The sequence below is a fragment of the Pungitius pungitius genome, chromosome 7, assembly GCF_949316345.1.
Source record: "Pungitius pungitius chromosome 7, fPunPun2.1, whole genome shotgun sequence".
NCBI lineage: Eukaryota > Metazoa > Chordata > Actinopteri > Perciformes > Gasterosteidae > Pungitius > Pungitius pungitius.
The window spans coordinates 19743965-19763832 of NC_084906.1; the positions used below are offsets into that span (position 1 = coordinate 19743965).

Below are 19868 nucleotides of genomic sequence, written 5' to 3' on the forward strand. Positions count from 1 at the left end.
CACAACCAGAAACGTGATGGATCCGTTAACACTTCAGATGAACTTATATTGAGATCAGACTGAATAACGACCAATTAACTTTGTCTTAGGAAGCAAAACTCAGAAATGACGCTGCAGCTGAAACCTTAGAACGCAGACATGAATTAAAATAAATAAATAAGTTAAAACTGAAATGTGTGGTTGAATGTTAACGGACGGATTTGATCCAAAGTACAAAACATTTCTGAACAAATGTTGACTTCTGCAGATTCAAGCAGCGGTTTCAAGTCACCTGGAGAAGCACTACAAGTCCCAGAATGCACTGCTGCGGGAAGCATCCAAACTGCAGTCGGTGATCAGAGATCCGTGTTTAAAGCTTTAAGGCATCAAACTGATCGCAGATCTGTTTTAAAAGGCAACACGTGGTCCCCAATACCCGTCAAACATTGGAACTCTGCTGGATCGGAACATTTTCTCTCAACAAATAAACAAACAAAAAAAAATGTACCTGTACCTCATAATCAGCAGAATAAAATATATTTGTGACGAGATTAAAAAATATTTTATAGAGAATCGAGTTCACGTAGTTGTCATTCTGCGATATTTATCCGAGATACCAGGTGAAACGATTCGTTTAGGAGCACAAATGAATCGCATAATCAATTATTAACAAGATAATTATTCATTTACAAAAGGAACGTCTCCATTTTGCACTTCTGCTTTGACTCAAAAACTAAAGTGAAACCTAGATTGTAGCTAAACGCTGAGCTAACGGCTGCCAGCTGTCGCTGTGCTGCTGGTGTTTGTTCTTCATCAACAAATGATAACGTAACTAAACAGTAACATGGAGGCTGAACTTCAATCAAAGGGTGACGTCGCTGTTAATATCCAGACTCACGCTAAAGTGCTAATGCTAGTTAGCAGGCGAGTTGAAGGATCGGATCCAGCTGAGATAAAGTGACAGGAAGTGATGTCACACGGGTGCCTTAAGTGTAAATCAAACCGTTTTTGTTTTTTTTAAACAGACTAGCAGCTCAACCTCCCGTTTTACCGTCCTTCAGAATAAGAGCAAAGGAGTGAGCGTGCTCAGCAACACGACTCAACCAAAGTGGGCCGGAGACCTTTGAGTGACAACCACTCCGCTGAGGTGCACAGGGTGTTCAGGGGGCGGGGGCCTCCAGGGGGGGCGGGGGGCCTCCAGGGGGGGCGGGGGGCCTCCAGGGGTTTAGAACTCCACCTTGCAGGCGGGGAAGGTCTCCTCCTGCATGGCTACGGTGCTGTTGCTGCCCAGCACGGTGATCGAAAGCTCCTTCTGCCGGTTGTGGGTCTCCTGGTACCACTCGTGCATCGCCAGCGAATCAAACGTCGGGATCAGAGTCACCTGAGGACAGATCAGCAAAAACAAACCAGTTAAGAGAACGGGGCACGGGACAGCGAAAGCGGACAAATGCGGCCACCGCTCGCGTTTAACGGACCTGGACCTCCGGCCAGCTGCTCTTCCCCTCGAGCAGGGCGTCCAGGATGCTCCTCATCGCCACCTCCTTCCCCGGGTGGTCCCCGCTGATGATGTAATACGAGGAGCGAAGGCGCCTGAACAGGTCCAGGTCCACGGTGGAGGAGGCGCAGCCGGACGGCAGGTAGGCCAGGTCCACGTAGGCCGCGGAACCTGCAGGACCGGCAGCCTTGGATGCTGGGAGGGAGTCAGGGAAGTGAGAGTAAAAACCGATTTACCCAACAAAAGCTTTTTTTTAAAAGCCCAAAACAAATAATCTTTGGGGTGATTGAAGCAAAGAACTAAAAAAGGCACCAAGGACGTTTTGTTTTGGCGGAGCTTTAAAAGCCTGGAAGGTTGAGAACTGGAGTTCTTGGGCCTTTAAAAGGAGACATTCAGCATCACGCCACTGAAATAAATCAATTTAGAAGATACTCCGGCGCCGGCCCACCTGAGGATGAGGGTTTCGTGGGACCGAGCCTGGAGCCTCCAAGCGAGCTCCGGGACGAGGGCTTCGCCTCAAGGCCGGAGGTCATCTTCGCCGACGCCAAGGGGCCGCCGGCCCTGGACTTCCCGTTGGGGGGGTGGGGGGCCGCCGCGGCGCTCCCGGGGGGCTTCTTGGCTTTGGCGGCGGGGCCCTTCAGGCTCCTGGCGGCTGCCTCCGTGTCGGCCATGCAGGCGCCGGGCTGCGGCGGCAACGGGGGCAGGTCTTTGACCGGGGCAGGTGGGGGGTCACAGCCTCCCCTCGGGTGACCGGGCGGGAAAAAGCTACCGGAATCATCATCATCATCTTCATCAGAGACGGACGGACATTCCTCTGAGCAGGGCGGCGCGTTGTCGGAGTCGCTGACCGTTCCCTGGCTGTAGATCGAAGGGCAGTCGCTGCTGCTTTGACCCTGCGAGTGGTGGTTGTTGTTGTGGTTGTCGTCGGGCGGGGCGGCGGCGGCGGTGGCGAGGACGGGGCTCACGCGCTGCTGAGGGTTGTCGGGAGCCTTGGGATGCTGGAACTCGCAGGGCGAAACCAAGCAGAGGTCCACGTCGTGCGGGACGTCCGAGACGAGCTCCGGCGTCCCGCGGACGCGACCCTCTGACCCACCGAACCCGTTGCGGTCCGAGTCTCCCACGTGTCCGTTGGAGCGGGCGCCGTCTCCCGGGGGGCCCGTGGGCTCCTGCTCTAAAGACGCCAGCAGGGACCCGTCGACTTCGGTGGAGTGAGGAGAACCCAGCTGGGCCGGTGTGGACGTCATGGCGATGGAGGAGTCCGGCGTGAGGTCCTTGAAAGGACTGAGCGTCGACAGGCCCGACTTTTCCAGACCTTCCCTCGGGGAGCCAAAGTTGGAGGACGCCCCCCCCCCAGCGGCGGCGCCCTGGTCCGCCGCCATGCAGCGGAACGTCTCCGGACTCCCTACCGGCGAGCCGTGGTTCCCGTTGGTCTTTGCTCCGTCCGAGTTCGGGACCTTTGGGTCGTTCCCGTTTTTGTCCTCCAATCGAAGCCTCTCAAACTCGGCCGCCACGTCCCCCGTGGCGGCCGCCTTCTGGTTGTCCTTTGGACCCGGTCTGCCTTTTGTCCCCGACGGCAGAGAGTCTCTCTTTGGTAGAGTCCCATCCTTTTTCAGGCTCCCGCTCTTCCCCAAAGCTTTCTTCAGCTCCGACGGGCCGCTTGTTGCTTTCTTCACTTCTCGCGCGGCTGGTCGAGCCGTTTTCTTCTCCTCGGTTTTCACGTCCTTCTGTCGGTCTTTCTTTGCTTCGGGTTTGAGGTCTTTCTTTGCTTTTGTGCTTGGAATTTCTTTCTTCACAGCTTCTCTCTTTTTCTCTCCGCTCTCTTCCCTCTTTACAGCGACCTTCTCGTCCTTCTTCTTCACTTCCTTTTTCTCTTCTCTTGACGATTCCTTCTTTGGAACAAGCTTTTCACTCGTTTTTTGCGGCTTTAATTTTGCATCTGGATCCTTTAGTTTGGGCTTTTCTTCCCCATCTCTCTTTTCTTTGGGCGCGGCGTCACTTGCTGCCTTTGGCACCGTTCTCACCTCCGGCTTTTTGACCTCCACCCGTTTGTCCTTCTGCAAGGCGCTGCTGGGTCGGACGTCCTTCGACTGGGACTTGAGGCTTTCCCGGCTCTCCGCTCGCTTCGGTTGTTTGTCGGGTTTCGGCGCTTCGAGGTCCTTCAAACACACCACCGGATGTCTGAGGAAATCCAGATGTTTGAGTTTTTCAAGCCCCTCCAGGATTTTGGCCTGCGGCGTGCACCCCGGGAAGAGGACCCGGATGATTCTCTCCTGAGGACTGGACGGATGCCAGACCAGCAGAGCGCAGATGGACACGAGGCCCGGCAGAGGAAGATCTGAGCCCTTGTCGTCGGAGCCCTTGTTCGGCCACAGCTGCATCAAAGCGTCCAGGCTTTTGCTGCCAGTGACTGGATTCAGCGGGTAGAGCTCCAGGCGGCCCACTCCCATCTTTTGAAACAAGATAACCGGTTCTATCCTGGGCCCGTTGGGCCGGCTGAGGGGTTCCGGGTTGATGGAAAGTCTTTGCAGGTTCTGCAGAGCGAGCGCCGCCTGGTCGCAGCTCCGCAGCTCGCCGGGATCTCCCTGCAAGGACGTCAGCCTGTGGGGGGCGTTGAGGAAGACCACCCCGATCTCGGGGGAGATGAGGCTCTTGGCGCGGTCCTCCTCGCGCTCTTCCTCCTGCTCCGCCACCTTCCTCGCCAGCAGGCTGTTCAGCCCGGGGAGATTGTCCACGCCGATGTGGGTCAGGAGCACCGAGTCGATTCTGTCCAGGTGCCGGACCAGTTTCCAGAAGCAGGAGCGGGCGTCCGAGCCGCCGTTCACCAGCACGTTGAAGCCGTTAACGGCGAAGAAGGCAGAGTCGCCCCTCCCCCCGGGGAAGATGTAGCAGCACGGCCGGGAGAGCTTCAGGAAGCCCACGGTGCTCGGGGGCTCCAGGAGGTCGAAGAGGGACTCGGGCTCCAGCGACTCGGACAGGTACTCCGTGAACTCCTGCAGACCCTCCATCTCCGGCAGCACGGCGGGGGGGTTGATCTGCACGTGGATGTAGTCCTGCAGGATGTGTTTCTCCAACGCGGCGTTCTTCCAGAGACCAACATCTGGACAGCTGAGGGTGAGGCGGGGCTTCGCGGCCGCGTCTGCGGAGCTCAACAAGTGTCCGACCTTCCGAAACAAGAGAGGGAGACGCTCAGCGCCGATCGAACGCGTTACAACGATGCATGTAGACACACACACACACACACACACCTCGTCCTCCTCAAAGATGTGGACGAAGTCGCTGAGCGAGAAGAAGCCTCTCTGGAACACGAGGTCTCCGGACTCTTCGACGCACTGACCGGCCAGAACCAGAAGTTTGTGTGCGGACGGGTCACAGACGAGCCGCCGCACCTGACAACACGTTTTAGAGGAAAAGAAATGTACTTTGTTAAGAGTCATCGCCTGTGGTGACGCACAATTCAAATAATCAGCTCATCTCTCCTCCTGCCCATTTCTTGTTGTTCACTCCCATTGATCCCGGGTCGATGTTTAATGACACACTTTCATTCACCTCTGAGCAGACAAAGTCGTGAGCCGGATTCACGACAACCTGAGTGTCCAGAACGTCCCCGCGGTGCTGCAGGGTCCTCTGCCCTGCGGGACACACATCAAGCATCAGATCAGCGCGCCAGGAGGAAGAAAAAAAACTGTTTCTGATGCACAATGATCATCTAACAGGAGTTTGTGTTTGTGGATTAACCGCTGATCCGTTTCAGGAAACATGTGACCTCCTCACTTCCATAGAATCTTCTGCACAGCGACACCGAGGACAAACTGGACGGGGGGGGGGGGGGGGGGGGGGGGGGGGGGCGCTTCCTGTTGTCTCACCTGGGACGTCCTGCGACAGGAAGGCCGAGTGTCTCGACACAAAGAGCTTCAGCTGCTGGTCCAGAACGGAGACGTCCAGGTTCACAGGCCAGCAGCGCACACCTGAAGGACACAAACAAAACACCTGAAGTATAGTTATCGTGAATAATAATACAAATGTTTCTGCGTTCCTCCATCCCATGATGCATCAGTTTGTGCTCTGAACAGCTGAATGATTCAGGTCACGTGTGTCGTCCTCAGGATGCGACGCTAAAAAAAAAATCAGTGACACCGATTCGAAATGTCTCCATCAGGCCCTGAGTGCAGCTCCTTGTGTTCCCTGAAATCTATTTGGGTCAAAAACAACCCAAACACCAGATGATCTGGTGCATAATAGGAGTCTGTGTGTCACATTATTATGGGATGCGTCCCGTGTTGCTCTGAGGTGAATCCCAGGCCCGAGCGAACCGATGGGCGTTCTTCATCATGTTCACACCAGCAGGCGCTCAGGCGGGTCTACTGGTTCGAACTGGTCCAACCATTCGGTCTGAAGTGACAAACTAAACTTAGTCGCTGCGTGGTTTCTCCTTCCTCTGTCACATGAACCGTTTCCTCCTCAGCAAACAGGAAGCTGAAGATATTTAGTAACACGCTTCCTCTTAGTGCGTCACGCAGCACATAAAACGAGCGGGAAGAAAATCGGGCCCGAAAACTGACAGAAAGCTCAAAGACAAACTAAAGGCCGACGTCGGACTGATGGGAACAACGGAATCCTTCGGCCTGCAGAGACGCACTTTGTGACTGTGAAACACACACAGACTTCATGCATCACGGCAGGGGGAACAAGATCCAAAGCATTTAATGCGATCAACCCCTCACAAGTGATTCAAGTCAAATCAATCTGCAGAAACGCCGTTTTGTCGCTGCGTCGGTGAGAGAGTCGGCCTGAGCCGGATTGAGGAAATTTCACAGCAAGGCCGTTTGATTAACAGTCTGTGAAAAAACATTGTTTAGTGATAAAGCTAAACAACGTCCCTGAAAAAAAAAGGGTGCCAGCCGGCATCGCTGGAGCGGTCAGCAATGTTGACACAGCGAATAAGGAAGAGAAGACCAGACATGTGGCGTCTGTGGTTCAGTCGACAGGGATCTGATTGGAGGAAAGATGGCGTCGGACGGAGGAGTCAGACAAAGGGAAACATTCCTTGTGACGCCTGTCCATCCGACCGTCGACTCCACCAGCGAGGAATGCTTTCAAATTAAAAAAAAAAAAAAAAACGTTGGCATTGAAATAGTGCAGTGCACAATAGTGAGACAATGATGCAAGATAAAATGTGTTTAAATGAATGGCCTTTTTTGAATAATAAAAAAAGAACCGATAATCGGTCATAGAACCAGTATGAGGACACCCGCCCTGGAGCAGTAGAACACATGATGATTCTGGGGGGTTTTTTTTAGAGCGAGTTACAGTAGAACGGTTGTTTAGCGCTTCAGTTTGTTCTAGTAGTTTCACATCTAACGAGGCAGTTTCTGTTGATGGATGGATTCAGAATGATGGATAATGCTGTCAGCGTGATGGTTTCACTGTTCAGATACACGAATAATGAACTGCTTCACGTCAATCTACTTTATTCGAAATGCTCTTTTATCAAATAAGTATGATAGATTTTTGCTAACGCTGGTGAATTATTGACTATCTTTCAGTCAATCAGTCGCATTAGACGACTAACTTGAAGCTAATTGAGGAAGTTAACGGGGTAAAGTGAACGTTTAACCGCTTTATTATTCAACTTTCATTTTTGTTTGGACAGTTAACCTACTTTTAACAGAAGCCACACGAAAAATAGTCAAGCTAGAAGAAATACACAACATCCAGTGAGAAGAAATTTTCAAAACAAACTTGCATAGTCGTTAACTTCAATTTCTGTATAGTTTTAAACTGCCTAAATAAACCACACAAAATCAGAAATGAATACAACATCTAAGCGATAAATAAAAAACACCTTGAACAGGGAGACACCTTGTATAGAGATTAACAAGGTTAGACGGGGTTCTTTATTGTGAAGAGCCCCGCTGACTTCCTGCCATGCGTTAACGTCAACATTACAGTCTTCGGTACCGACTAACTTCACCAGTACACACCTGAGTCTATCTGCTTCAGGAGTCGCTCCAGCAGACCGGTGGGACGCAGCGACCCCACCACCACGAGCACCGAGTACTCCGCCGCCGCAGACCGGGAAGAACCGGGACTGCCGCCCCGCTCCGTTGCTGCTGCCGACGCCATCATGGTTTGGACAGTCCACTAATGACGTCACTCAAACTCCAGCCACACCCGCTGGTATAAGAGGCGGGAAATGTTTTTGTTTGGCACACAGAACGACCAATCAGAAAGAAGAAAGCGATCAGTGGGAGGAGGGCTAAGGAAAAGAAACGGCGGGGTTCACGTGCTACTTTGGAGAAATCTATATGAATACACGCCACATTGAAAATGGTCTTAAACTTGAGGTAAAAAGTAAAGATGCATAACGATGCATTAAAATATGTTAAGAAATATGTCAGCAACTATTCTGTAACATCCCCACTATGTAAATTGAGCAACTCACAAATTGATATTTTCAGTTAAAAAAAAGGTGGCTGAACAGCTTTTGCAGTGCATTCACGCCATTTCCGACAGCTGAGCGAGCTCATGAACGCAGCGTCATTTGCGTCAGTGTTTTCCAACATGGCGGCCGCCCTGTCCGGCAGATGTGGCTTCTTCGTGGAGAAAAAGAAACGTTTCTGTAAAATGACCGTCGCATTAGGAAAAGTGTTCTGCGGAGAACACGCAAACATGGTGAGTTCACAACACCAGGTGAATTCAGGGATACAGACAACGTGATACAACAGAACAATTGATCAGCAACATTGAACAGTGATCAGAAAGTCTGTAGTTCAAACTTTATTAGTTCATCAGTAAAGCGACAAAAACACGTTTTTCAAAGTAAAACAACTTCCATTATGTAATCTTGGGCTGGTGGAGACCATGGCTTAAAGGAGCTTTGATGATGAGTTTTACCCCCACCATAATACATCTTCACTCTTGTAGACTGTTAAATTTAAAATAAGTAAATGTATTTTGCATAAACATTAATATAATATAATGTGTACAGTGGTTGGTTGCTTCATTGGTAAGTTATCATTGAAAAATAAATAACCGCTGTCTAACTGATATCAGGTCAGATTCCAGTGAATGAATAACAGGATTTTTACTGACTTATAAATACTAATTAGTTTAATCAAGTTTCCTAATGAATTAATAATTATATTATAGTTGTATTATTGTATATAAATATATAGTGAGTGATTCAGCAGTAGCTGTGTCAGATCAATAATCAATAACCTGTTATGATATTACAAAAACTACCACTCTGACGATAGTTCACGTACTTCCTGTTGGTCAGTAGGTCTGATAACCAGTGACATGTCATTCCCCGTCTACTAACAACTTCCTGTGTCCTGTTTCAGGAGGAAGGAAGCAGCAGAAGGATTCCATGTCCTCTGGACCCCAAACAGTGAGTCAGCAAGTTCTTAATTATTCAATTCATTAATCCGAAATGATCCCGTTAGTGACTTTTCTGTTTGTTTGACTGACCAGCACTGTGAGTGAAGACAAACTGGACAAACACCTGAAGAAATGTAACTCCAGGGAGAAAGCAAAGCCTGTGAGTTATTGTTAAAATATGATTCATGCTATTAAACATTATTATTATGATTAAGAAAGTTTTATGGTTATTATTAATAATGTGATTATGTTAATATCATTTAAATCATTATTATAATTTGATGTGACTCGCCCCGCAGGTTTATTACGTGGAGAACATAAACTCTGGATCAACGGACGGAGAGACGCTCCAACAGGTAACGTTTCACCCGAAGGGGGTCACAGTAAAAATGTGAACCATAATAATCCTCCTGACCTGATCCTCCTGATGTCTGTGGTTCAGGTGAGTCTGTCTGAGCGGAGCAGGGCCGAGTTACAGGCTCTGCTGGACAAACTCAAGTCTGCCGTCACAGGACTGCAGTGCGACGTGGAGGACAGCGTTCTGTCTCATCCCGTCCTGCAGGAGGAACTCGACAACCCAAAGAACGGAGACTCCGCCCACAAACACCTGAAGCAGCAGGTATGCAAATGAAAGCGGAACTCCCCAGAATCCAGAGTCCTGGACCGGGAGCAGGATTCGTTGTTATTGATGTAACTTCTGGATTAAGTCTGGCTTTCAGTCCCACGGGGGTGGTTCACTTCTCACCTGGTGGATCGCCGTGGTAACTGATGCTGAACTTATTGTGATGGCACCAGGTCAGGCGTTCAGCATCAGTTACCACGGTGATCCACCAACCCCCAAAGTTACATCGATGACCACGAACCCTGATCCTGGCCTTCAACAGGTGGGCAGGTGTTTCGGTCTGATGTGACCTGCGTTCATGCACGTGCACCTGGAGGAGCTGGAGCCTTTTGGTTGTTGTGTCTCGCCCTCCCTCACCAGTCAAGCGTGTCCAGTCCTCCCTCTTAGGTCACCTGGAGGCGCTGGGGCTGCTGGGAAGAGGGCGGTGCTTCGTGGAGTTCGGAGCAGGTCGGGGAAAACTGTCCCACTGGATCCACGAAGCTCTGAAGACCCGAGACCAGCTGCAGGCCTGCGATGACCTGCAGCTGCTGCTGGTGGAGCGCAGCAGCACCCGCTTCAAGGCATGAAAAACCTCATTTCTGCAGCCGTTACTCTGGCTGACCAGCAGGGGGCGCCAACGTCCACCTTCACCCCCAAAAACAGCTGCAACACCTGTCGAGTGATTTAGTCGTAAATCAGGTTTGACCCTGTTCTCTTCCGGTCCCGTTCAGGTAGATGGGAAACATCAGGATACCGGAGTTCAGTTTGAGAGGCTGCAGGTCGACATTCAACATCTGGATTTAAGTAAGAGACTAAACACCTGGAGACGGTGATGCTTCTGGCTTGTTTCCGGTTTGAGTCCTCTGACTGATGTCTCCCAGGTAAAGTGCAGCTGCTCGGACAGAAGAGGCTTCCGCTGGTCGGAGTTGGAAAACACCTGTGTGGAGCGGCGACAGGTGAGAGCGGCGCCGCGATCCGATTGGCTCCCGGGAAAAGGCGAAGGCGGTAGCGTTATCTCGTCCGTCTGCCATCTCAGATCTGGCTCTGCGCTGTCTGTTGGAAACGCCACGAGGGAGAGGGGAGGCCGAACCACCGCGGAAACGCCTCAAAACCTCCGAACCAGACCCAGCGGACGCCGCACCGCCAGAGTCCGGTCCCGGTCCGGACCCGGGCCTCGCTCCGGTTCTGGGCCTGGCGGTGGCGCTGTGCTGCCACCATCGCTGCGAGTGGCGCCATTACGTCGGGCAGCAGTTCTTCCTGCAGCGGGGACTCGGAGCGGCGGAGTTCTCTGCTTTCTGTCGGATGTCCAGCTGGGCCACCTGCGGGCTCGGCGCCGCCAACCAGGGCCGCGCCCCCCAGGGCGGGGGGCCCGACCGGGACGAAGAAGAAGAGGAGCACGCACCGGCAGAGGAGGCGGACGGCGTGGGCGGGTGAATGTCCGCGCTGATTTTCACGTGTCTCTCCCGGGATTCCGTGGGTCCGTGGTGGTGCTGAGACGCTTCTTCTTCTTCTTCTTCTTCTTCTCTGCAGGTTCCTCTCGGCGGGGGAACGCGAGCGGGTCGGTCGCCTCTGCAAGCGTCTGATCGACGGCGGCAGGCTTCACTTCCTGCAGACGAGAGGATTCCACGGCAAACTCGCCCGTTACGTAAACAGTCAGGTGACTCTGGAGAACGTGGTTCTGACCGCCGTCCCCTCGGCGCCGTCCTGAAGAGACCCAGAGCCCGACCGACTCATCCGACTCATCCGGAAATTCTACAAACGTATTTTTATTTAGAGCTAAAAGGATCAAATAGTTTTAATTTTTGTATTAAAATGTTTTCAGTCGTGTTCATTCTGTCTACTTTAAAATATAACTTCATACAAAACACTTTGTCTGTGGCTTTCTGAATGAAATCTGACGTACTGCAAAAAACAATGAACAAAATATTCTGTGTTCTCAGCCTCCAGATACAGAAATATAAATGAGTGCATGAATATATGAATGCGTCTTGAATCAGCTGCTTCTGAATCTTCTATGGTTTTAAAACCTGTAATTAAGCAATATTTATTTATTTGATGAGTGTCAGCTCTGAAACAGAATCATGTGATGAAATACACAAACATACATTTAGTTTACTTAAATAAACATGTTTTAGTCAACAACATTGTGCGATCTCTTTTTATTTTTATGATTATCATTAATATAATGTTTTTTTCATGTTGTTTGTATTATTTATGTCGTTACCAGGCAGGAAGGATAGACGCCATCCAGGTGCATTATGGGAACAATGACTAAATTACTCAAAATTAAACAATTTAACAATTGAAGCTCGAAAGTTAGAAATAAATGTAAACAATTGACTTTCAACACTTGTCTTTTTAATTATCAAACAAACAATAAGAGACAAACAAAGCGAACCTAGTTCAAAGATTCTTTGGATTCGGGGGACAACTGACGGGGGACGCGGTGCACGCGCAGCACGGCGGCGGCTCTCTTTCTGGCCTCCCGGATGTACGTCTGCATGAACTCCCGTCCAAACATCTCCCTGTCCTCCTCCCCCGCCTCCTCGTCCTCGTCCCCGGTCTTCCTGCAGGCCAGCGTCACGTCCAGAGACAGAGGGTTGTCCCGGAAGTTCACGAACCTGCCGCGACAGACACACAAAGACGCTTCGTCTGAGACACGAGGGGACCGCACGCGTTTCAGGACGGACTGACATGAAGACAGACCCGCCCCGGGGAAGAGAGACAGACAGACTGATGAAGGGACAGACGGACTGACATGAAGACAGACCCGCCCCGGAGAAGAGAGACAGACAGACTGATGAAGGGACAGACGGACTGACATGAAGACAGACCCGCCCCGGAGAAGAGAGACAGACAGACTGATGAAGGGACAGACGGACTGACATGAAGACAGACCCGCCCCGGGGAAGAGAGACAGACAGACTGATGAAGGGACAGACGGACTGACATGAAGACAGACCCGCCCCGGGGAAGAGAGACAGACAGACTGATGAAGGGACAGACGGACTGACTTAGACGAGGACAAACGGACGAACCAGAAAACACACAATCTGACCCGAGGACAACCAGACCTGAGGTTGGACATGTCCTCCATCAGGGGGGGGATGTCCGTGAGCAGGTTGCAGCTGAGGACCAGCGTGTCGAGGCTCTTCATCCTGCTGATGTTATCCGGGAGTTTCTCCAGCCGGTTCCTCTGCAGCCACAGAGTCTGCAGCGTCTCCATCCTGAGGACAAACCCCAGTGTTCTTCTAGTGATGGTGGCGGTGGGGGGGGCGGGGCCTCCGATCACTCTTCTCACCCACCTGTCTATGTCTTCAGGTAACCGCCGCAGCCCGTTCCCTCCCATGTCGAGCCACTGCAGCGCCGGCAGTGCGAGGACGCAGTCCGGCATGGCGGGGAAGTCGTTCATGGACAGGTCCAGGTGCTGCAGCTTCTTCAGGTTCCTCAACTGCCGGGTTCAGAGAACTAACCTCAGATCAGCTGGATCAAAGCGGGGGTTCGTGGAGCGGAACGGTACCTGGTCTGGGAGCTGGTCCAGGTCCCGGTTCATGGCCAGCTCCAGTCTCTCCAGGCCCTCACAGCAGCTCAGCTCCTCGGGAACAGACTGGATTCTGTTGCAGCTGAGCAGGAGCTCTCGGAGCTGAGGCAGCTTCCCTGAGACCAGAACCGGGACACGATGACCGCTAACCTCACGGAGCCAAAGAACTGCACCACAGGACGACCCTCAAACAGCGTTTAGAGGGGGACGTACTGACCGATCTCTTTGGGGATCTCCGTGACCCCGTTGCGGGACAGATCGAGAACTAGAAGGTTCTGGAAGCTGGCGATGCAGTGAGGGATTTTCTGCAGGCCGGTCCGGTGAATTTGCCACTCGTGGACCTGACTGAGCTGGACCAGACAGTCCGGCAACGTCTGGAGGACGGGGGAGACAGAGAAAGAACATGGAGATACAACCGCGACATCAAGTCCACCTCGGGGGGACGTTACCTTCCACTCCTCCTGCTCGATTCGGAGGACGAGCCGTCCGTCTTCTGTCTGCAGCTTCTGCCTCAGCCGGGCCAGAACCGCCCGGTCCTCCCAGACCCCGACACCCAGTCTGAGACCGGAAACATGGATCAGAGGAAACGTGAGCGGACCAGAAGGACTCAGGACTCAGGACTGGACCAGAAAACTACACATCTGAACCCCATCGGAGGCCCTCGGAGCTGCTGGGAGGTTCTGCTGAAGGGATCAGATCTCCACCAGGTGTGCGACGGCTAACAGAATGACCTCTCAGCCGAGGAGGCGGAGTCTGACCTGCCGGTGGCCCCGCCCCTGGTCCTCTTCCTCCTCTGCTCGTCTTCGTCCTCCTGGACCTTCCTGATCCTCGTCTCCCACAGGGCTTTGACGGAGCTCACCGCGCCCACCATGACGACCACTTCCTGTTCAGGTGGGACGACCTTTGACCTGCAGCCGCGTCCTGCCTCTGACGGTCCTGTTGGTGAATATTTTAGCTCAGCATTAAATTTCAAAATAATTAATTCAGCCTTTGGGCAGCAAGTCTATAGTAGAGTTGTAGTATCTGTGTACTACAATAGTGCTACTTGTGTACTACAGGAGTAGAGTTGTGGTACTTGTACTACAGTAGTACTGTTGGTAGTAATGTGGTGTCCTCACCTTGTGGGAGCGCAGCAGCCGTCCTCCATGCTCCTGCGTCTCCTCAGCTGAAATTTGACCTCAAATCTGAGGGATAATTTTAGCCTCCGGGTCACATGACCCCTCTGACACAATGATACCGTGGAATGACGAGGGGGGGGGGGGGAGACAGGAGGGGGAGGCGCAGACTTTTGTTCTGTTTGCCTTCCACACTCGCTGGTTAAGTTAAATCATCATTCATGAAAAAAGGCTGTAACAATAAAAACCAGTTTATCTTTTTAACAATGATATAAAAAGTCCAAACTATTTAAGTTTTGTGCACTTCAACTTTATTCAAAGTTTTTCACCAGATTCAAACATTCCTAAAAATAGAAAAAAACGACACCTTTTTTGTTTTGTTTTTACAGTTTTACATTTAGTTCGTCGCTAAAAACTAAAACAACAAAACAGAGAAGAAAAAAAACGAGAAGAAAAAAACCAACACCAGAGATATTCACAGGTTCTGTAACAGTTCTCCAAATGAAGAGACATGTTGGACCACAACCAGGTCTAAAGGTGGACTTGTTTACACACGACACAAAGGACCCGCGGAGCTGGTTCTGATCCATTCAGATAGATCAGGGAGAGACACTGGTTAGGACCCAGTAGGGTGACAAACTGGTTCTGATCTGGTACACAGATCGTAATATGAAACCAGTTCTGATTCTGGAGGGGGGGCGGGGAGGTTGAACCAGAACCAGATGAATTACATGTTGATTTATACCTTTTAATCATTTGATTGACAAGCTGATTTCTGATCAAATGAAACGATCAACACCAGAATAATTTCGTCATTTAATAGTTTGACCGTATGTTCATCAAAAACCTCAGAGACGAGAATCATATTTGGTCCTGTTGATAAATAAAACAGTTTAGTCACATGACCCTCAACCTGACGGACAGCAACCTGTGATGCTCCGCCCACCTCATTTGCATACAGAGACACCTTTAAACCAGGAGATCACACAGTGGATAAATAGGGTTTAAAAATACAGAACGTCAGCAGCAGTTTCAGGTAATTGGACTCTGATGTTTGAGGAACAGGAGCCCGGTTCTACTGAGAACTTTACGCCACCAACACGGCGAGCTTCCAAGTTCTTAAAGAGGAGCATCCTGCTGTTTTCAATGTTTCACTTGAACTGATCTCAGACCAGCTTCAGAAGACGTCAAATGTTTAGGTGACAACACTTGAATCTGGGTCAATGATGAGCAACCTGTGACGGTGACACACCGCAGGGCCCCTCCACACCAGTTCTCCCTCCCAGCACGTCAACTGGTTTCAGTAACGTCCGTTAGAATTGGTCATGATTTGTAATTGATTTCCTGGAACATTAGAAACAGACTAACTACCTATAGCCTCCACTGTGTGTGTGTGTGTGTGTTAGTGTGTGTGTGTGTGTGTATGTGTGCGCTATTGGTCGTCATGGAAACAACACAGGGCTAACCCCTCCTCCGTCTCCCGCTGCCTCGCTCAAAAGGCAACAAATAAAACCGCAGCGAGTGAACGGGAAGGCCTGCAACAGGAAGACGAAGCCAAGGCGGCGGGAGGAGAAGGGAAGGTCTCCCCGGGGCTGATGGGAAATATTCCTCTCCGCTCTATTTGAGGTCCAGCACCATGCTGGCCGGGTTCTCCAGGTACTCCTTCCACAGGTTGGAGAACCGACACATGGTGGCGCCGTCAATGACGCGATGGTCCGCTGACCAGCTGACGTTCATGATGTGAGCTCGGACCACCTGACCGCCGGCGTCGAACCGGGGGAGAACCTGATGGGATTAAAAACGCACCATCGGCACACATTTTATAAATTGGATTCATGTTCTAATACGTTGCAATACCACAGATAAACGTTACCAACCTGGACTTTTCCCAGAGCTCCAATGGCCACTTCGGGAGGAAGAATGACCGGTTTGGCGTACGTCCCTCCGATCTGATTAAAAACCCACAAACAAACAGGTCAGGTTCTGGTGGGTCTTTGTGGTTCTGGTGGGTCTTTGTGGTTCTGGTGGGTCTTTGTGGTTCTGGTGCGTCGCTGCACAACTCACCGATCCGATGTTGGACAGGGTGAAGGTTCCTCCGCTCAGCTCGTTGGTTCCCAGCTGCCCGGCGGTTCCGAGCGCCTGCAGGCGGTTCAGCTCCTGAGCGATGTCGAACACACTCAGCAGCTGGACGTTCTTCACGTTGGGAACCAGCAGACCGTTGGCGGTGTCCATCGCCAGGCCGATGTTATGAGACGCCTTCAGGACACAAATCACACACATCGACGCGTGAACACGACCACGTAAATGGGATCAGATCTCTATGAATCAATTAAAAGATGTAACGGACCTTGTATGTGATGTTCTGGCAGCCCTCGTCCAATGAGGAGTTCAGGATGGGAAAGTGGAGGAGTCCGAGGGAGGCCGCCTGAACCAATAAGAGCGCAGCGTTAACATCAGCGCTCAGCCGTTAACCAATCAGCATCGAGGTGCGAGGTGTACCTTGATAAAGAAGGGCATGTAGCTCAGTTTGACCCCGCGACCTTCAGCGATGGGTCGGAGCTCGGCTCTCAGAGACACCAGGCGGCTCAGGTCCAACTCGTCGCAGTAACCAAAGTGGGGGATCTTCAGCGCCGCCGTCATGGTCTTCACCATCGCTCTGTGGAAACCTGGAGGGCAGAAGCACGGTTAGACCTGAGAGACCCGATCAGTTGTGTGCGGAGACCACAGAGACCATCACCGGGTCCCTGAGAGACCGGAGACTCCTTGGAGACAGGAGGACGGAATGACATGATTCGTGGGAACATACTCTGACCTTTGAGGGGCTCGGTGACGTCCTTCCCGGTGAAGACAGGTTTGGGCGTAATGGGTGGAGCTTTGATGGCTGCCGGAGTGCTCACGGGCCTGGCAGCAGCAGGTGGAGCCGGAGGCTGGATCTCCTGGAACAGGGTCGGAGGGATGATGGCGCCGGTCTGCTTCGCCAGGAAGCTCAGGATGTCCTCCTTCAGGATACGTCCGTCTCTTCCCGTCCCCACCACCTCACTGAGCTTAATCTGAGAGTCAGACCAGTCAAACCAGTTAAACTAGTAATAGGTTACACTGGGAACCCTGGGAGTCTGGAAACAGACTGGGGACCATAAGAACTGTCTGGAGACGCACTAGACACAGTGGAAACATGGGGAGAGACCGGACCACTGGGGACAAACTGGGGACAGACACTCACATTGTTCTCTATGGCGAGACGCCTGACGGCGGGCGTGGCCTGAGTCTTGAGACCCTTGATCTCCTGGTGGGTGTGTTCCTCTCGAGCCATGGCGGGCGTCTCCACCACGTCCTCCTCCTGGATGACCTCTGATCAACAGCAAGGTTTTGGTGTGAACCACAATGTCAAGACACACTGAAGACCTGGTACCAGACTAACACCAGGCATCGCGTCTTACCCGAGCTGGACTCAGTCTCGATGTCCACAAGGGGTTTTCCCACCAGAGCGGTGCCGTCCACTTCGTAGTAGAGTTTCTTGATGACTCCATCGTAGCGGCTGGTGATGGTGACGGACGCCTTGTCGCTCTGAACTTCACAGATACTGTCAAACTGAGACACCTTGTCCCCCTCCTTCACATACCTGAGAGACAGATGTGTTTATGTTAGGGACAAAGTGGTCTTGGTTCATGTGGTCTACGTATTCTCGGTCTTTACGCGGTCTCAGGACTCACCACTCTTTCACAGTCACCTCCATGATTCCCTCTCCGATGTCGGACAGTTTGAATGAGACGATTGGTCGTCGACTCACTGCGGAAGAAAACACATCATCAACGAGGACATCACGACCACATCTTCATCCCTTCCTGTAGACAAGGAGAGACGGACTAAAGGAATCCTCTACTCTGAGACCTAATTACTCGAATGTATCTACAGTACTAATATGTATTCATAAGGAAACATATTCAGCTGGATTCCCTGAACTGAACCAGGAAAAACTCCATTGCCAAAAACCAAGAGCCGGCCCACTTGGATCAGGTTCCAGGGTAACTTCCATCAGGTATATCACACACCCAACGGCTTTCTCAATTCCTAAAACTGGATCGACCAGATATGAACAATGAGTGATTCATTATCGAGCGTCCGAGAACCAGACGGAGACTCACTGTGTGTCTAAACCTCTTGATTATTATTAAGCTAAATATTGGGGTCTCTGGGCTTTTGGTCCCCCCCCCTAAAAAGGTCAAACCACTTTAAGTGATGAGCGAGTCATTCATTCGTCACTGTGTTAAAGAGCTGTGACCTCAGGGCTGAATCATTGTCACACATTCATACCCGGAGTCCTGCAGGTCTGGACCTACCGGCGGAGGAGTGCAGCGTCCTGCCGCTGAAAATCTTGAGGTCCGTTTCATATCTGAAGCTCGGAGGCTGAAGCGTTCGGTCGGGCCTGAAGCTCAGCGGCCGGAAACATCGCCGACGGTAATGATGAGTCAGCTGACAGGAAGAGAGACAGGCAAGTATAAACATCCCCTGACAGGTAGAGTCGTGACAGAGAGTCAACTAAAGTTCTCAATGAGAGACAGACAGGCAGGGTCCTCACAGAGAGACAGACAGGCAGGGTCCTCACAGAGAGACAGACAGGCAGGGTCCTCACAGAGATACTCTACTCATGTCTCTGTGAGGACTCAACAGGTGTATGATCTGTACACGTGCTGATCAATAGTCTACAGATGCAGCAATTGAGAGGAAACAGGAGTTTAAAATTTCAGATATTTTTTTGTCAGTGATGACATCACATTTGATCGTATTTCAATGTTTAACTTTGATGAACACATTGAATCAGACTTTTATTATATTAGACTTCAACAGCTAAAAGCTAACAATACAAATGCTACAGATGTTTGAAAAATGTTTCATTAATACAAAATAGCTATTAGAGATTAACTATGAGCTGTTTAACTTCCTAACAATAGCTATAAGCAGATTATAAATCGTTAAAACTACTAACAAGATTTATTTAAAAAATAAAATGATGGCTTTCTGTTAGCCGTTAGCATCCGGACTCCATCTCTCGTGACCCTGCAGATGGTTCACCTACAGGATGCTAATTGAGGCTAACTAAAGTTAACGTAGAGTGCAACTGCTAACAATAAAAGTAGCATGTGCGCAGTTTGCGGGCGACGCAGAGCATCGGATGTGTCTCTTTTGATTTATTCATTCAGTGATCCTTATTAGCATCACAATTAGCATGAAAGTATAAGTTGTTACAGCAGCTAACAGGCTAAGCTAATCGGCTGACATGGTGACGGAGTGATTACATCACTCACTCCGCGCAAGGAGCAGAAAACAAACTGACGACAAAACCAACAAACAGAAAACATTTATGAAGTGTATCATTTTTCTCACCAGCTGTCTAAAGACAGTGAAGGAGCCTCTAGTCACCGCCGCCATCTTTACTGGATCCCCTAACGTCACAACTGCACGCCCCTCCCAGCAGCCAATCACCGCCCGATGTCTTGTTCATCTTTAGCTGCAGCTTCATGAAAGAAGCAGCTTCTTCATGCTGCCACCCAGCGGCCAGCAGGGAGACTACAGGCAGTTTAGATCTTGCAGATACAGTTTTTTAAAAACACATTTAGTTTTATAATCTGCCGTCAAAGAGTGATTTTTAGAAGTACACTTAATTGTTTGATTGCATGTCATACAACCTCTAAACTCCGACTTTAATTGCGGTTCAGAGAGGTTTTCTTCAATATCAAAATCCACTTTATCAAGTAAGTT

At 50.8% G+C, this 19868-nt stretch overlaps 4 protein-coding genes across 5 annotated transcripts; 1 reads left to right on the plus strand and 3 right to left on the minus strand.

Moving 5' to 3' along the window:
* Positions 1 to 984: 984 nt before the first annotated feature.
* On the minus strand, positions 985 to 7601 carry map1sa (microtubule-associated protein 1Sa). The gene is made up of 7 exons (XM_037469199.2): positions 7456 to 7601; positions 5338 to 5439; positions 5021 to 5103; positions 4720 to 4860; positions 1923 to 4635; positions 1455 to 1669; positions 985 to 1360 (listed from the first exon to the last, which is right to left on the minus strand). The coding sequence occupies exons 1-7, from the start codon at positions 7598 to 7600 to the stop codon at positions 1205 to 1207; spliced, it is 3555 nt and encodes a 1184-aa protein (XP_037325096.2). The 5' UTR covers position 7601; the 3' UTR covers positions 985 to 1204.
* Positions 7592 to 11537, plus strand: trmt13 (tRNA methyltransferase 13 homolog). The gene is made up of 10 exons (XM_037469200.2): positions 7592 to 8146; positions 8818 to 8864; positions 8948 to 9014; positions 9154 to 9210; positions 9297 to 9473; positions 9851 to 10036; positions 10187 to 10259; positions 10337 to 10411; positions 10492 to 10885; positions 10986 to 11537. Exons 1-10 carry the CDS (start codon positions 8000 to 8002, stop codon positions 11161 to 11163), a joined length of 1401 nt encoding a protein of 466 aa, XP_037325097.2. The 5' UTR covers positions 7592 to 7999; the 3' UTR covers positions 11164 to 11537.
* Positions 11538 to 11791: 254 nt separating this feature from the next.
* lrrc39 (leucine rich repeat containing 39) lies at positions 11792 to 14194 on the minus strand. Of its 2 annotated transcripts, XM_037469202.2 has the most exons (8): positions 14115 to 14194; positions 13755 to 13932; positions 13446 to 13554; positions 13214 to 13370; positions 12976 to 13112; positions 12761 to 12906; positions 12530 to 12682; positions 11792 to 12076 (listed from the first exon to the last, which is right to left on the minus strand). In XM_037469202.2, exons 2-8 carry the CDS (start codon positions 13865 to 13867, stop codon positions 11854 to 11856), a joined length of 1038 nt encoding a protein of 345 aa, XP_037325099.2. In that variant the 5' UTR covers positions 13868 to 13932; positions 14115 to 14194; the 3' UTR covers positions 11792 to 11853. The 2 variants fall into 2 exon arrangements, with proteins under 2 accessions (XP_037325099.2, XP_062419278.1); XM_062563294.1 differs by having other exon boundaries at positions 13214 to 13554.
* Positions 14195 to 14399: 205 nt separating this feature from the next.
* Positions 14400 to 19608, minus strand: dbt (dihydrolipoamide branched chain transacylase E2). Its single transcript, XM_037470197.2, has 11 exons — positions 19494 to 19608; positions 18449 to 18581; positions 17822 to 17897; positions 17549 to 17730; positions 17332 to 17459; positions 16924 to 17161; positions 16611 to 16777; positions 16459 to 16536; positions 16176 to 16367; positions 15989 to 16060; positions 14400 to 15896 (listed from the first exon to the last, which is right to left on the minus strand). The coding sequence occupies exons 1-11, from the start codon at positions 19536 to 19538 to the stop codon at positions 15729 to 15731; spliced, it is 1479 nt and encodes a 492-aa protein (XP_037326094.1). The 5' UTR covers positions 19539 to 19608; the 3' UTR covers positions 14400 to 15728.
* Positions 19609 to 19868: the final 260 nt, after the last annotated feature.

Excerpts from the sequence above, each read along its gene's own strand:
- map1sa (XM_037469199.2), bottom strand. The coding sequence starts at position 7,600 with ATGATGGCGTCGGCAGCAGCAACGGAGCGGGGCGGCAGTCCCGGTTCT. Across the intron at positions 4,861-5,020 it reads ACGACTTTGTCTGCTCAGAG|GTGCGGCGGCTCGTCTGTGA; the intron begins GTGAATGAAAGT and ends ACGTGTTGTCAG. Across the intron at positions 4,636-4,719 it reads ACATCTTTGAGGAGGACGAG|GTCGGACACTTGTTGAGCTC; the intron begins GTGTGTGTGTGT and ends TTGTTTCGGAAG.
- trmt13 (XM_037469200.2), top strand. The coding sequence starts at position 8,000 with ATGAACGCAGCGTCATTTGCGTCAGTGTTTTCCAACATGGCGGCCGCC. Across the intron at positions 9,474-9,850 it reads ACAAACACCTGAAGCAGCAG|TCCTCCCTCTTAGGTCACCT; the intron begins GTATGCAAATGA and ends AAGCGTGTCCAG. Across the intron at positions 10,886-10,985 it reads GAGGCGGACGGCGTGGGCGG|GTTCCTCTCGGCGGGGGAAC; the intron begins GTGAATGTCCGC and ends TCTTCTCTGCAG.
- lrrc39 (XM_062563294.1), bottom strand. The coding sequence starts at position 13,867 with ATGGTGGGCGCGGTGAGCTCCGTCAAAGCCCTGTGGGAGACGAGGATC. Across the intron at positions 13,113-13,213 it reads GGAGATCCCCAAAGAGATCG|GGAAGCTGCCTCAGCTCCGA; the intron begins GTCAGTACGTCC and ends TTCTGGTCTCAG. Across the intron at positions 12,077-12,529 it reads GAGGACATGTCCAACCTCAG|GTTCGTGAACTTCCGGGACA; the intron begins GTCTGGTTGTCC and ends CTGTCGCGGCAG.
- dbt (XM_037470197.2), bottom strand. The coding sequence starts at position 19,538 with ATGGCGGCGGTGACTAGAGGCTCCTTCACTGTCTTTAGACAGCTG. Across the intron at positions 17,162-17,331 it reads GTCTCGCCATAGAGAACAAT|ATTAAGCTCAGTGAGGTGGT; the intron begins GTGAGTGTCTGT and ends TCTGACTCTCAG. Across the intron at positions 15,897-15,988 it reads GAGCTCTGGGAAAAGTCCAG|GTTCTCCCCCGGTTCGACGC; the intron begins GTTGGTAACGTT and ends TAATCCCATCAG.